We start from the raw sequence: 15,795 nt of genomic DNA, 5'->3' as shown, positions 1-15,795 counted from the left end.
TTTCGTCGAATATTTTAAAATATATTTAATAAAACTTCTTAAGTTCTTAAGTTCTTAAATGCCAGATTTTTTTTTTATGCCAAAGTAACACGCAGAATAATCCAAGGTTCTTGTAATTATCAACCATCTATGAGAGCAATCTGTTGGAAACCGAATATCTGAGAGTTAAATCGAGAACTGTTATTATTTTTAATCCTCGAAATAAGATTTTTCTCTTGGCAAAGATTTGTTACGTATAATTTATTTCAAAAGAAATTTTGTATGTTGTAAGTATAAATAAGTATAAATAAGAAGGAAGCAATTTATTATTATTTTTGGATTGTTGGTAGTTAATTAAAATAGATTTTATTTTCTGCAATAAAAATCCTAGATCTATTTTTTGCATGTAATCAAGAATAGCTCTATATTATAAAAATTCATCAAAAATTAAAATAAAGATTAACTGGATAATCTATCTATTATTGTATGAAAGTATACATTTCTTCAATTTTTTTTTAATTTTCCTAAAATTGTTATAAATGGTTATTCAAAATATAGTATTTATATTCATTTCAAATGGGATACCAAATCTCTTGTTACTAATATCATAAAAATTGTAACAATAAATTTCTATAATAATTACTTTGGGATTTGTTATCCTATTAATCTCAAAAAGCTTAAATTCTATATATCAAAGCCAGGATTGTTATTTGTATTGGTCTATCTATATTGATGTATAAATATCTGTAATCTAATTGATATTTTTTCCTATATTTTTAACTGATCTACAATTTAATATCTGATCCATTTAAAAAGTTTATAACTACAATTTTAGAAAATTCCTAAAATTAAAGCTCTACATAAATACACCATTACTAAAATTTATATCTATCGTCCAAAGGATACCCAATAAAATAAACACACTTCTAACTGCATGGAACAAGAGCCACCAAGCAATCAGAACGCAATCAAACTTATTTAAAATACAATAGAAACAGAACTCGGGCAGAACTCAATCAAAACATTTAGATTTCAAATCAAAACTTGCATATAACTCTATGCTCAATGTACAAATATGTATGTATATCTATATCTAAATATATATGATTTCAATTTTGATATTTATTAAATAAAATCAATACGAGTGAAAATTATTTTCTATATCTCTTCCTTATTTTTTACTTTATCATGAATAAAATAAGGAAATTTACTTATTCATCTAATACAGATATATTACAGATATATTACAGATATAATGATTAATAATAATATAATATCATAGTAGACACGTATCCTAGATACATATCTAGAAACTTGTACGTATAATTTTGCATTATAACGCATGTTCAATATTAATTCTCGATTATGGAACTCGTTATATAAGATAATATTATTCACACAGAGACTGGTATAATTACGATACGAAGCTCATTACACGGTGTTCATGCGTAGACTGAACTTACTAATGTTTACATCTTCCGTAACAGAATATTATTTCAGTCGATCTCTACACGTTCCAATACTTTTATGAATCTGTTTCTGTACACACACATGTATACGTATCTTTGTTGATATTTCATAACTTGCACGAACATCTGATTCGAATTTACATAAAATTTATTAAATAAAATTATATTAAATATGTATACGCAATACATATTTATATATTATTTTAATACAAGTAAAATTCCAACAATGAATCTCGTCTGGCATTCATCAGAAGTGGAAATTCAGCGGTTCGATTATTGGGGATTTTTTTTTTTAAATATTTGTGAATGTTTCTTTGATTCATCGATGCAATTATAATATTTTTGAAACGTGAATCTATATTGGAAAAATATTTATTATTTTTTGATATAAAAATAGGCTGATATGAACTTTTATATTTATAAATCAAATTATATAATATTGACAATGAGAAATTTAGACAAAATATATCTCTTTTGAAAGCCTATTTTTAAATTTTAACATCATGTAATATCATTTATTCATTTGTGAGCATGTGTAATAGAGGAAAAAAAAAATATAATCTGGATTTTCCTCATATCTTGATAAACCATATTTTGAATATATATGTGCTGTCAGTGGCAGAAATGAATATCATGTTGCAATAAAGAGGAATATTAAAAATAAAAAAAGAATAAAATAAAAAATAATTGATATTCTATATAATTGTATGTAATAAATAAATCGAATAAAAAATGTATTTTAAATTTACGAGAATATTTAAATATATCACAAATTTATTACATTAAATTCTAATAAAAAAAAAATAAAATACACAGTATCGGTTATTAAATAATTTTTAATATGCTAAATTATTAAAAATATTTTATCGAATATACTGTGCATCTTAAAAATTTTTATAAAAATTTAATATTTCAGTTCTTCTAATTTAAAAAAAATTCCAATACTAAAAAAGTTTTCGAAACTTTTACGAAAAAAAAAAAAAATTAAAAGTTTATAATATCAAACGGGAGATTATTAAAAAGTTGGGAAACATTGAAAATATGATTATTAACGACGAAGAAAAATTTTTTTGCAAAGAAACTTTTTTTACGAACTTATATTTATAAAAAGTACAAACTTGTACACCTTTTCTAATTATTGGATACAAAATATCCAATTATTCTAAACGAATAATATTTTTTTTTTATAATAGAACTGTTTCAAATGTAACGAGATTTCGATAAAAATTTATAAAAAATATTTATATTGTAACACTTATCGTTTAGAAGATGAAAAATTATTGAACTTTGAATTGTTCAATTTTTTTTTATCTTCTTTCCCTTTCAAGATATAAAAAAATTTATATTTTATATCCAAAAAATATTGTCGCGCGAAAAATCGCTTTCCATAATTCGTTTTATTTTAAAATTATTTTCAATATCCAATATTTTCGATTATACACAGAGCGAGGCGAGGCACGTCCTCTCCGTTCGGCGTTTCGATAACGACTGTTAAATCGATATTTATTGATATCTTCGACCGTGTTCTTCGACGATATTTATGTATATATAAATATACCGACTGTGTTTTCGTTTCCTATATCACGATTTATATTAATTTTGATATTATACGTGGCAATAATATTAACAATTATTAATTTTAATATTTATTAATAGAAAATAATATTAATTAATAAATGCATCATATTTATTGATTATTTATAACTGCATAAATTCTTGGTAATTTGCATCATTTTTAAAACAAACAATATAAAGCTGAAATTATTTATTTTAGCAATAAATATAATTACGATATTATTACGTATAATTTTATATTATTTTTTTTCTTCTTTTCTCCTTTTAATACAAAATAATTCACGCAAATTATTATTCATAAAATAAATTAATATAACAAAATTATCAAAGTCGTTAAAAAAATAAATATTGATTTTATTATTAAATAACGAATATTATATACATATTCGTTAACTCATTTTATATATCAGATATATGGAATCGTAATTTTTAACTAATTTAATAAAAAATTTTGTAAAATGATCGTTAACACTTAATAACACTTCGGTGTGAATTCAAATATTCACATTTAAATAAATTATTTTCACTCGATTTTAATATATCATATTTTAAATAATTTATTTAATAATTCATTTAATTTTTATTATAATTTTTTGTAAACCTTAGTAATTATCGTATCGTAATACGTATAATATTTTTAATTTATTACCACTTATACACATACCTCGCATTAATTGTAATTAAACAAATTTAAAATTTATTAAATACTTCATTATAAATATTTATTTGAAATATTATTCGAAAAACCATGAGAATATTCTTACTTAAAAGTAAGAATAATATAAAATTCAACACGTTTCCCTGGAGTTATTAATTAAATACTACGATTATTCACTTCCTCTTAAATAAATACCTCAACACAGATACACATCTCCGAAAATTGCATTCCTGACAATTAATGTTTGCAACAGCTTACTCAACACCGGAGATTCGCATAATCGATTTGACCTTTAAACTTTATTGTATATCGGGTCAAGCCAAAAATTGTACAGATTGTACAGATTGTATATACAGGTCCACTTTTACGTCATTTGTTACGAAACTCACGATGTATCTCCATATCTTCATTGTGAAAATATATCTTTTTTTATTTTTTACAAGATTCAAAAGATAGAAAGAATGAAATTTAATAACGCGATGTTATAATGGAGGATTGATTTGATTTAAATTTCTATTTCTATATATCTCTCTTTTATAGAAATTTTACATTTCATACGATTTCGAAGAAAATCTACGAGTGAAATTCATTTATAATTTACATTGGCATTAAAAAGCAAGCAAAATTTAAAATAACGAATCGAGATAAAATTAAAAATAAAAACTTGCGAGTAATGATAAATTGAAAGATATAATAATTTTAAAATCGTTTTAAAAGCGAGTATAGATTAGTGAGAAATAAATGACAGATTGACGTTTAAATATCTAATTCGTTGTAATCCGTGTGTTTTATTTTTCATTTATTTTTTTTCCACAAAAAAATATTTAAAAATATATAATATATGTATGTGTATATATATTTTTTAATTCTTTCGAGTAAATAAATCTTTCGAAAGTTTTTAGTTATTACAACTTTTATAGAGAAATTTTTCTGCCTCAAAAAATAACCGACATATTAAAAAATGTAATAATGGCGCAATATATAAAAGATAAACGTGGAAAACGAGTAAAAGCTCGCCGAGTTTTGCATATCGATTCAATCCGTTTTTTCCCCTAATAATTTTTTATATGCAAGAGCGGGCTTTTATTGTTTATACCGAATAAATTTCAGCTTAACCTCGATGAATTTATTTCAAAAAATTTAATATGAATCAGAATATCACTGATTATTCTTCAAAAACTATTTTCTTTTATTAATTTTACAAAATCTATAATGTATAATCTTTGTAATAGAAATAGATACTTTTATATATAACAAAAAATAAATATAATTTATTTTAAAATATTTAAAAAAAAATAAGATATTTTAATTCTTATTTAAAAAATGTACAAATTATAAAATTTTTTCCTTTATTATTCAGACTTTAAATTATTAAAATAAGAATATTATAACTAAAATAATCTAAAATATTTTCTCAACAAAATGATAGAAAAATTTTAAAAAACATGATCATCTATGTCTGTATAAATATTTATAAAAAAAAGAGAGAGAGAGAAGAAAAACGAGTTAAATTAGAAAAGATTTTAATCCAACTTTCATGTCACAGTTTTATATTTTTTTATACTTCACGTTTGAAATTATTTCAAATTTTACCTTTACTTTATGCTATTCTAATTTTATGAGAAGAACCAAGGTATGGTAAAAAACTCAGTTTACCCAGTTGTTATTCCCAGATATTTATCTTGCTTTTGAAAACGTTTCGACAAATGAAGCAGACAGCACAGAATGAAAGTTGAAGAGTACCTCTCCAAAAAAAAAAAAAAAAAAATAGACGCAAGAAGGTTAAGTAAGTCTGGAGAACTCATGCAAAGAAATCAAACAGCAATCTGCCGCTGACTTTCAATTTCTTGTACAATCAAAACTCGATAATCCACGTAAAAGAATCTGTACAAAAGTTTCTACACGAGGAACCTGATTCTTTCAGCTCGTAATTCGTTACAAGGTAAATTTTTCACAGATTTTAGATACACAATTTTAATAACCGAACAATCTGTATGGTCATTGAAAATTATCCATGAAACTTAAATTAAATTTGTTATTCGCAAATTGGAATCAATTCTTTCTATTCCTTTAATTATTAATGAATATCATTTTATTTAAATTTATGATTAAAGCCTTCTATTACAACGATATCAATTTCTTTTCTTCTTCAAAATTTATAAAATTCCACAGTATTATTTTGCACTCGTTAACCACAATAAATCAATCCTATCGTCATTACCATCATCCTTTACACCTTGATAAAACAATATCCTCGCGCAAAATCATCCTCGTTCATACCTCCTCCAATTATATCGAATTTACGCTCTAATAATACATTCATTCCCCTCCCCCGAAAAGTAAATCAATATAAAATAACGTTGGACGTTGAGAAATATACCCTTAGGCGTTAATAATCGTTTTGCCACGACTCGATCCGACATCACCGTGCAATCTGGATCGGTGGCCAGGACTCCCGTGGAGCGAGACCGTCTACTCTTGTTACCTCTCTCGAGAGAATGCAAAGCGAGATGGTGACGTACACCCCGATGTAATTTCCAACGACGTATATACACCGCATACAACGAGCTAGCCACACCTTTTCGAATGCATCGCGCGTTCGAGTGCACAGGATGATTCACTTAAAGTGTTACGCGACGTCTTTTTCTGAAATGTTGCAGATGTTTCTTTGGTTTAGACGTTCCAATCATTTTTTTTCTTCTTTTTCTCAATTTCGTTTAGAAGATTGTTTAGATTTTTTGAACCTTTGATGTCGAATTGAGGAAAAGCTTTTTTCGTTTAAAATAAAATTATATTGGAATTATTATTATTTTTTATTTTTATTGTCATTGTGCATATAAATTCTATTCATTTTCCCTTCAAACAACGATTATCTGTTTTTAAATGCGTCTACAATTTAGGTTTCACATTTGGAAATATGAATGTCGTTTGATTAAAATTAATTCACCAGTTATCGATTTCATATTTCTAAAAGAAATATTTCATTCAAGAAACGACCTGGTTAACAGAATCATATTTCCTTCGCAATAATGGAATTAAATTCTTTTTTTAATACGAATATATGCATGTAGCAATTAATGATGAAAAAATAAAATTTTTATTTCATCATAAGTTATTATAAAATGGCGACGAATTTTTTTACAAATCGATTTCGATAAAATATTAATTCTTCTTTCTCTTCTATTATACGCCATATGTTTTTATTCCATATTTTTTGACAGATTGATTCCTTTGATTTTCTCAAATTTCGTTAATATTATAACTTTTTGTAACCTTGTATCAAAGTTACAATTTAGGGAATTATTCGAATTCAATATTTATTCATAATTAGTTTCGATACAAAACAATTAACAAAGCGCAAAATAATATTGTTTTTAGGTTCAAAAACTTTAAATTGACGTCCAATAAATATCATTTTTAACGAAAAATCAGCCAAGTTGCGAATAATTTTAAATATATGCATTCACTTCAATATTTAAATGTTTTCATTATTTACTATTATTTTATTTTTATTCTTGCAAAAATCTCATCATCTTTTTTTCCATAGAAAATTTCAATTTTCTAACGTTTTTATTTCTATTTTCTTCCAATTTACCATGCATTATTTTTCCAAAAATTTTATCCCCCTTTCACGCAAAGTTTCAATTTTCTTGTATACTTATTTTTCCTCATCTTTTATTCTACGTTTATTTTTATTTTATCTCTCATTCTATTTCTTTTTTCCTCGGTTCAAAACATTTGATTGATACAAATAACATTATATTACAAAGCGAAATGAAAATATCTCCTTTCCTTTCTCCTTTATTGCGCGACATTTTATTCGATTTTTTTTCCATTTGTTGATTTATTTGCACGGAAATCGAATCGAGATTCCAAACAAAATGGTATATTTTTCACAAGATCCCCCCCCTCCCCGATGACAAATCCCATTCCTTAAATACAAACGCAATATTTTCCTTTCTTCTCTTTACTTTTATTCTAAATAAATAATTCCACATCCCTATAAAAAAACTTGTGATATCGCCTCGTGACCATGAAAAATAATTCCTGTATAATATTTTATAGCTGTTGTGCGGTGATAACCGGGTCCGATAACCGTGTAGAATTTGATCGATACCACCTACGTCACCCTTGTACATCTATTATAGTCTAAAACGATATTAGGCTTCTCTATACCTTGTCCCTATACAGCGTGATCAATTTTAGTACATCGCTTCACCATTTGCAGGAAGCATTATACATCAATCAGGGGAATAAACAAGTCACGTGTATCACGTGAATATTGAAAAGGTTAAAGAGAAGGAAGTTTGTTTGTAATTATTTCGATCAGTTTCAAAATTATTGGGGAGATCGATATTCTAATTCGGTTCATTTTTATAATAAATATATATGATAGAGAGGAAAATGAAAAAAAATGAATATCGCGTTAATATTAAAATATAGCGTAGCGTGGAGATTCTAAAAATAAATGAACGATTGATTTTTTTTTTCACGTATTACACGTTGTGTAATAATGTGAAAGAGAAAAAAGAAATGCAAAATATTTACGTCAATATTTACAAAAATAAATATGGAAGGAAAATTCGATAAGATTTGAATCAAAGGGAAAATTTCATTTTTCGAATTATCGATTTTTTAAAATTTAATAATATAATGTGATAGTATGGTTATAATTTTTTGATTAATTTATTAAAATGATATAATTAATAAAATTAAACGTTCAAAAGAGTAATTATAATCAACTTTTTACTCGCGATTATTACAATTTTAGATCAAAGATATACAAATCAATGACCGTAGTAGATATGTGCAATAACAATTTAATTTTAAAGTTAATTAAATGTTACTGAAATAAACGAGAATCACATTTAAATTATTCTCATAGTTAAATTATATATTTTAATAACGTTAAAACAACATAATGCAATTTTACATAATTCAGAAAGGATAAAGAATTAACTGAAGATGAATTAGAAAAATAATTGGAATAAATTACCCGCGGTAATAATTAATGTAAATAATCCTGTCAAATTGCACGTCATATTTTCTTGATAAAGAGAGAGAGAGAGAGAGAGCTTATAGAGTTAATTGCAAGATATAGGAGCTTCAACCAAGTCGTAAAATCAAGCAGGCGTTAAAGTTTACTTGTTCGAATGTTTGAATGAGCGAATTAACAGAAACTTGAGAGAAGATAGAAGGCCGGAACTTTAGTTAGACTTGTTCTAATTATTCCTCAACTTTGTTCCATTCCTTATTGGAAATCGTTGGCAAGAAGAATTTATATTAAAAACCGACGTAATATTCGTAAAATAATTCATAAATTCACAAACCAATTTTTTCTTCATCCTTACTTAATAATATAACGTTCAATCCAATTTATATATATACAGCTCACAATTTCATAATTAAGATCGATAAAATAATATCTCAAATTATATTCAATAATTCAATAATTCTTTAATAAAAAAAAATACGAATACTTTAAAGCCAAAGGCTCTTTTCACGAGAGGATCTGCACCCTTCTTGTATCCTCGTTCAATACCACGTTAATACGTCATTACCCGAGGCGAGATGACTAAATCAACGATACTCGAGGTCCGTACAACCGATTAGCCGGCCAGGATCTAATTCCCCCTCGTGTTCGAGGGCGGACGTTTCTCGCCCTCTAACGCCGCCATTATATCGGTGAAAGGTTCCACGTATTGCTCGTCCAGAGCCCGTTTCAACGGTTTTAGGGATTAGGTAGACCGGAAGTGGCGTGATTGCACGGTGTCGGAGACGATTATTGTTTGCCCTGTATATATATATATATATATATATATATATATATATATATATATATATATATATATAGGTATTTTTAGCAGATTCGAGGAAAGGGGAGGATTGACGGGAAGATTGGTACTTTGGAGAGGGTGGTTCTTTGTCGGTGGGGTTGAAGCGGATTTTAAGGAGATTGGTTTGGTTATTGGATTCTGAACGGTTTATTGGCTTTTTCACATTGGAGTGTACAGTGACCCGTGTATTAATCTATTAAGTATCGAGAAGGGAAGTTATGGTACAAGTTATTGTTTAAATCCAATGAATATATATTTGTAAGGGAAAAATGTTCTTATGCAGATTCAATTTCAATTTCAATCTTATAATTTTTCATTCTCCACTTCAGAGGTAGATCATTGTTATCTCCTGGAAAGCGTTAAGGTATTTGTTTCGAGAAATATCATTAGCTCAGGATTGAATTTTGTAAAACCTATCTTTTGTAAAAAATATTAAATAAATCAATTTTATCGATACTCTTATAGGAATAATTTTAAAATCGTTCTCGCGTAAAACAACATGATATATCTTCGTATAAATATTTCTAAATCGGGTAAAAACAACGAGTCTCTTCTTACACTCGATAAAAAAAGAGGAGAAAAAGAGAGAAGAGAGAGAGAAAATTTTTATGAATGAACCACTGTGAAAAATTCCAGGGGATCAGCGACGCTATAAATTCTTCCCCGCCGTGCATAGTTTCACGCGAGTTAAATTTTCACCGTGTTTTCTGCATTGCAGGCGGTGTCGGAGAGGCTCGAGTTGGCACCAGCTGGAGGAAGATCAGAGCCGCAAGTGAGTACCCACTTGAAAATGCACGCTTCCTTTTCCTTACGAATGCCATCAAGGCCGCACGCCACTTGGCGAATTTTCCATCACCGCGAAATCCATCGTAGCGACACACGAGGAGGAGACGTCTGATAACGTTTCCTCATACGGCCAACCTTTCCATTCCTTCCGTTCAAAATGCTTCCCTCTGTGAAACTTTCCCTCCGACAGAAATTTTCTTCGCGTGCGCGCGCGCGCCGTTTATTTGGAATTAAAACTCGTTTTTCATCAAAAAGTGAAAGAGGAATAATAAAAAGCTTCGGCTTTGTTCCTTTCCGGCTAATTCTCTGAAACGAAACGCAACGAATTTACGTTGGTAATTAGGTATAACGAATGTATCTCCTTTTTTTCCCGGGGAAATATTCGTTTTATTTTCGGTGGATTTGTATAATTTAGAATAATTTAGAAGCGGCGTTTCTAAATTATTAACTTTGGAACTTCGAATTTTTTTTCTTCTTATTTCTAGCATTATTCGAATTACTTTCTCAAATTATTGTTTTTAACATTCGATGAATCTTGATGTAATTTTAAATATTTTGGATACATTCAGGATGTTAAATTTCCATGGAAAATAATCCTGCTTGGATTTTATATTTCCAAAACTTAGAGACTGACAGTTCTAATCTCTTCAATATCGAATTTTAAATTTCGTGTGTTGAAGAAATTTTAATCAATCGACTGGAAATACATTTTATTCGATTAAAAGTGTGCACCACACACGATTCATCGATTCATTTGTTTAAAAGATTGTTTGTAATGTAAATTTAAGTGTGACAAAAGATGAGTTTTGCAAAGGTTGCCACATTGTGCGAGGCTGGAGAGGTGTATCTGGCACAGCACATGGGAGAACAGGGACGCTGGGTCTCCTCGACCGACAAGAAGAGTTGCATGACGGACAAGCTGGAGATTCTCGAATATTGCAAGAAGGTAATTCATACGGAAAGTTGATTCATAGGTTGTAGAAGTATGCTGACGTTGAAATTTATATCTGTGATTTTTGAACGGAATTGACTACCGTTAAGAATACCGTTCAGAGGTTAAAGATTTTCGCCATTTTTTTTTTTTTTGTAAATAGCAACGTAGAATTTATTTCATTCGTGAATTTTTCTCAGCATTTTAAGCTTTTCGAAATTTTTAAAGAATTCATTGTTTATTCGTCGAAGTCTCTTTTATTTATTGTCCAATAAATTAAATAGAATCGAGAAAACAATCTTTGTCCAATTTTATTTGATAATTTAATTCATAACTTCCATAATCTGATTGAAACGGATATGTGTAGTTTTAATTGTAATTACTTATGTAATTACAAAATAACAAAGAATAATTCTTAATAATCGATGAATTAATTTTTTTAAACACGAGCAAGGAATATAAATTTCAATTGACGTAGAATGGCTCTTGTTCAATTGTCAAACGTGAATGTATTGCAATTCCGTAGAAATATTTACGTTTTACGAATTTAAAACCGTCGTTAATCCGAGTGCAATTGTGCGAAATTGTACATCTGATACGATGGCACTTTTCGATATTTATATTGCGAATATGTACGATCATTCAAAAAACTTTTAAGTAATATCGAAAGTATTGCTTTTTTTATTATCGATGTAAATTTGTGATGTAAATTTCGTTTAAAAAACGAAAAACTTTCTTGTTAATAATTTATCTTAACTTCAAGACGATAAATTTTTCGAGAAGAACTTCAAAATAAGTAATAATTAATATAAAGTAACAATTGCAAGTAATTTTTTTCTCTCTTCGATTTCTCTTCCTTTTTTTTTTCTTTTTAAAGTATTGCTTTTTTTATAATCGATGTGATGTAAATTTCGTTTAAAAAACGAAAGACTTTCTTGTTAATAATTTATCTTAACTTCAAGACGATAAATTTTTCGAGAAGAACTTCAAAATAAGTAATAATTAATATAAAGTAACAATTGCAAGTAATTTCTTTCTCTCTTCGACTTCTCTTCCTTTTCTTTTTTTCTTTTTGAAGTATTGCTTTTTTTATTATCGATGTGATGTAAATTTCGTTTAAAAAACGAAAGACTTTCTTGTTAATAATTTATCTTAATTTCAAGACGATAAATTTTTCGAGAAGAACTTCAAAATAAGTAATAATTAATATAAACAATTGCAAGTAATTTTTTTCTTTCTTTGACTTCTCTTCCTTTTTTTTTAACTACTTTTATTTAGACGAATTCTTATTCACCTTGTTTAATAAATTAATTAGTTTCCCTTCTTGAAAAAGCTTCTCTCTAAAAATCATTTTCTTTTCTCTCTCTCTCTTTCTTTTTCTTTTTTAATTCGTTTTGACCCATTTTCTCAGAATCTAAAAGAGCGTATCCAATTAAATTTTTTACGCCGATTCATAACAAGTTGCTAAATGTACTCTGTAAAGAACTTTGAAAAATAATGCTTACGTTGATTGAAAAAGATTGGTCAGTCATCAGTTTTCAGAAAACTTTTTTCCCCCAACTGTGTGTATGTATATATAATTCCTCTTGACGTGTTTATTTACGAAACCAAACGTTCAATTTATTTTCTATTGTTGACGGATTACACACACGTGCGCAATACGCGTATACGTATTTCCATCAAAGTTTGATAGAAAAGTTTGACGGCGTTTCAAAGGGAGAAAATGGGTCATCAATTTCGGGATAGAATATGCGTTTCCTTAAATTGATAGAATGGCTCGAGACGTTACGAGTAATCTGCCTCTGTGAAACTTTAATTGATTTCAATTATTGCCCGAATTACATCGAGCAAATTCTTCGAATATTCAGATCGGAATTACTTACCGTTCGAAGAATTTTTTTTCCAACTTTCCGCCAACAATCAAACTATTTCAATATCGTAAATTTACTCGGTTCAAATGTTTAACTTTGTGGCCCGAACTTCCAACGAAATGATTTTATTGCTGATAAATGAATCCCACAGATCGCCTACTAAAATAATAAAGGTTACGTTAAAATTAAATTTATCTTATTTAGAAAATTATTGATAGAGCTTTCTATATTCGTCATTAATCGTAATTCATCAAAACAAAAAAATAAAATTTTAAAATTTTATTGAAAAGCAATAAAAAAATTTTGATTGAAGAAGATAATTGTACGAATGTAGAAGTAAATTTTTGAATATAATTTAGAATTAATTAAATGCTTGTTTATAACTGTTTATAACATTTCAATTCATATTTACTCAAAACAAAACAAGGCTCAAAGCAAAAAAATAAAATTTTAACCAGAAATTTAACTTTTGAAAAGCAATAAGAAAATTTTGATTGAAGAAGATGATTGTACGAATGTAGAAGTAAATTTTTGAATATAATTTAGAATTAATTAAATGCTTGTTTATAACTGTTTATAACATTTCAATTCATATTTACTCAAAGCAAAATAAGGCTCAAAAGAAAAAAATAAAATTTTAAAATTTAACTTTTATTGAAAAACAATAAGAAAATTTTGATTGAAGAAGATGATTGTACGAATATAGAAGTAAATTTTTGAATATAATTTAGAATTAATTAAATGCTTGTTTATAAGATTTCAATTCATATTTACTCGTGTTCTCAGGCTTACCCGAAAAGAGACATCACCAACATCGTAGAGTCGTCGCACTATGTAAGGGTGAGCGGATGGTGCAAGCCAGGAAGAACCAAATGCAAATTGTCACGTTGGGTCAAGCCGTACAGATGTCTCGGTACGTATTAGCATCAGAATTGCTTCTGTGATAAGTAATCTGGATAGACAGTGTTTCAGTTTTCATTTAACTCCGCTAGCTTGTTCGGGTTTAATAGAGTTGACGTGGGTCTCTACGAACGATGAAAAATTAAATTTTTACGCGAGAGTTGAATTTTAGCAGGTATGCAAATTTGCAGTGATACCGAGATTGCATCTATGGATTGATTCCTGATGCGAGGAAGAAAAGAAAAAAAAAAATTGAAGGCCTGTAGTTTTTTTTTTTTTTTCTATTCAAAGTTTCGCTTTCGTAATATCGAATTGGGAGAAAATGAAAGGTTGAAAATTGAATTTTTGCGCGAATAGATTCTTTTGTATTTATAAAAAACTCGACACAAATTTGTGTCCACGGAATTGAATAATAATGTTTAAAGAAAAATTTGTTAAAATTAGAGAACAAACTTTTTTTATGATCAAAAATATAGGAAATATATTTTTGAAAAGTTTTATGATATTTAGAGAGATTTATACATTATTGAGATTAAATTTATTTTATTCGCGAATAGTAATTTTTAACACGTGAAAGTGAAAGCATGAAATTAGTATTTTATGGAAAAAATTAATAAAAATATACTTTTATTATTAATGTCTTTGGTAAAAGTATAGACGAAAAAAGTAATATTAATTTCGATGAGAATAAAAATCGATGATTCACAGTATATCTTTTTTCATACGTTTGATATATTATTTATATTTTCTTATTTTATATTTTCTTTTTCTATATTTCACACAAAATTTACGAACTTGAATTTAAATATGTATAAGCCTATTTGTGCCAAAGTTTACCTGCATACGTTTACCAACTATACCAATCATACGTTTTAACGTGCTCTTTTCACGTCAACCGAAAGTATATTCTTCTTAATAAATATGATTACTTCCACGTTACTATACTATTAATAATCTCGCGATAACTGAAACGAATGTTTCTCTCTTGAAAAATTTAATATCAAAATCTACCATGAACAATTTTAAATCTTTTCAATCTTTCTTAAAAAAAATTCTTTTTTTAAAAATTATAATTCGACACAACTATTAATTCTTTTATTATAATATGTACAATCTACGGATGATTTTATTACACGACATCATAGAACAGATCTCGTGCATTTTTTACAATCCGTTTTAAATCAAGAAATCGACTATTATTCGATTACACAACTCTCTCATTCAATTATATATACATACGAAAAAATTTCTTTCGTTTTCCGGATTCGATGGATTCTTTCCTTAAATAAAGAACTTGTCAACTGTTCCACTTTGACGCGCTGAACAGTGATAAACGAGACGCGCACAAACCTGGTAAAGACTCGTAATCCGGTCGCTGTTATTGAAATTCTTTCCCTTCGAACAAGAGCATAAATTCAAACGCAGCTACGTAATAGACGCATTAAAGCGCGCGTAAAACTTTTACATTCGCCATTCATTGTCCTAATTAAGAGGATATTTGAACCATTAGTACACGACACGGTAACTCGTTTTACGAGCGTTTGCAACGGATAAAACGGTATTCCACCCTGCGCGACGTTGAATGTCACAATGTTTCACGGTGTTTCGCAACCTGTAATAATCGTTCGTTCGAGTTTTACTTCTCCTTTGAAAATGGATCCTCGATAGCCAGGTTTTATGCCACGATGCAATTTGTGCAATGTTGCTCGATTTAAAATTCAAATCATCCCTGAGTCCATCGTTCGAATCTTCTTTCCAATATAATATAACAACGCTTATAAACCGTTAA

The 15,795-nt window shown here is 27.7% G+C and overlaps 1 protein-coding gene and 1 long non-coding RNA gene across 3 annotated transcripts in view; one reads left to right on the top strand and one right to left on the bottom strand.

The window, feature by feature from the left end:
* Positions 1-15,795, top strand: part of LOC551733 (amyloid-beta-like protein) — a 44,058-nt gene that overhangs the window by 12,034 nt on the left and 16,229 nt on the right. For both annotated transcript variants that reach the window (XM_026443414.1, XM_016914430.2), the window contains 3 exons: positions 10,237-10,290; positions 11,119-11,250; positions 13,893-14,019. In XM_026443414.1, the coding sequence (XP_026299199.1) occupies positions 10,237-10,290; positions 11,119-11,250; positions 13,893-14,019 (313 nt within the window). The remainder of the gene's footprint in view (positions 1-10,236; positions 10,291-11,118; positions 11,251-13,892; positions 14,020-15,795) is intronic.
* LOC113219053 lies at positions 12,479-13,333 on the bottom strand. Its single transcript, XR_003305494.1, has 3 exons — positions 13,119-13,333; positions 12,741-13,045; positions 12,479-12,649 (listed from the first exon to the last, which is right to left on the bottom strand). It is a non-coding gene; the product is annotated as an uncharacterized LOC113219053 (long non-coding RNA).

This window comes from Apis mellifera, linkage group LG10, assembly GCF_003254395.2.
Source record: "Apis mellifera strain DH4 linkage group LG10, Amel_HAv3.1, whole genome shotgun sequence".
Taxonomy (NCBI): domain Eukaryota; kingdom Metazoa; phylum Arthropoda; class Insecta; order Hymenoptera; family Apidae; genus Apis; species Apis mellifera.
Note: the sequence above shows the minus strand (reverse complement) of the source record. Positions and strands in the feature narration are given on the sequence as shown.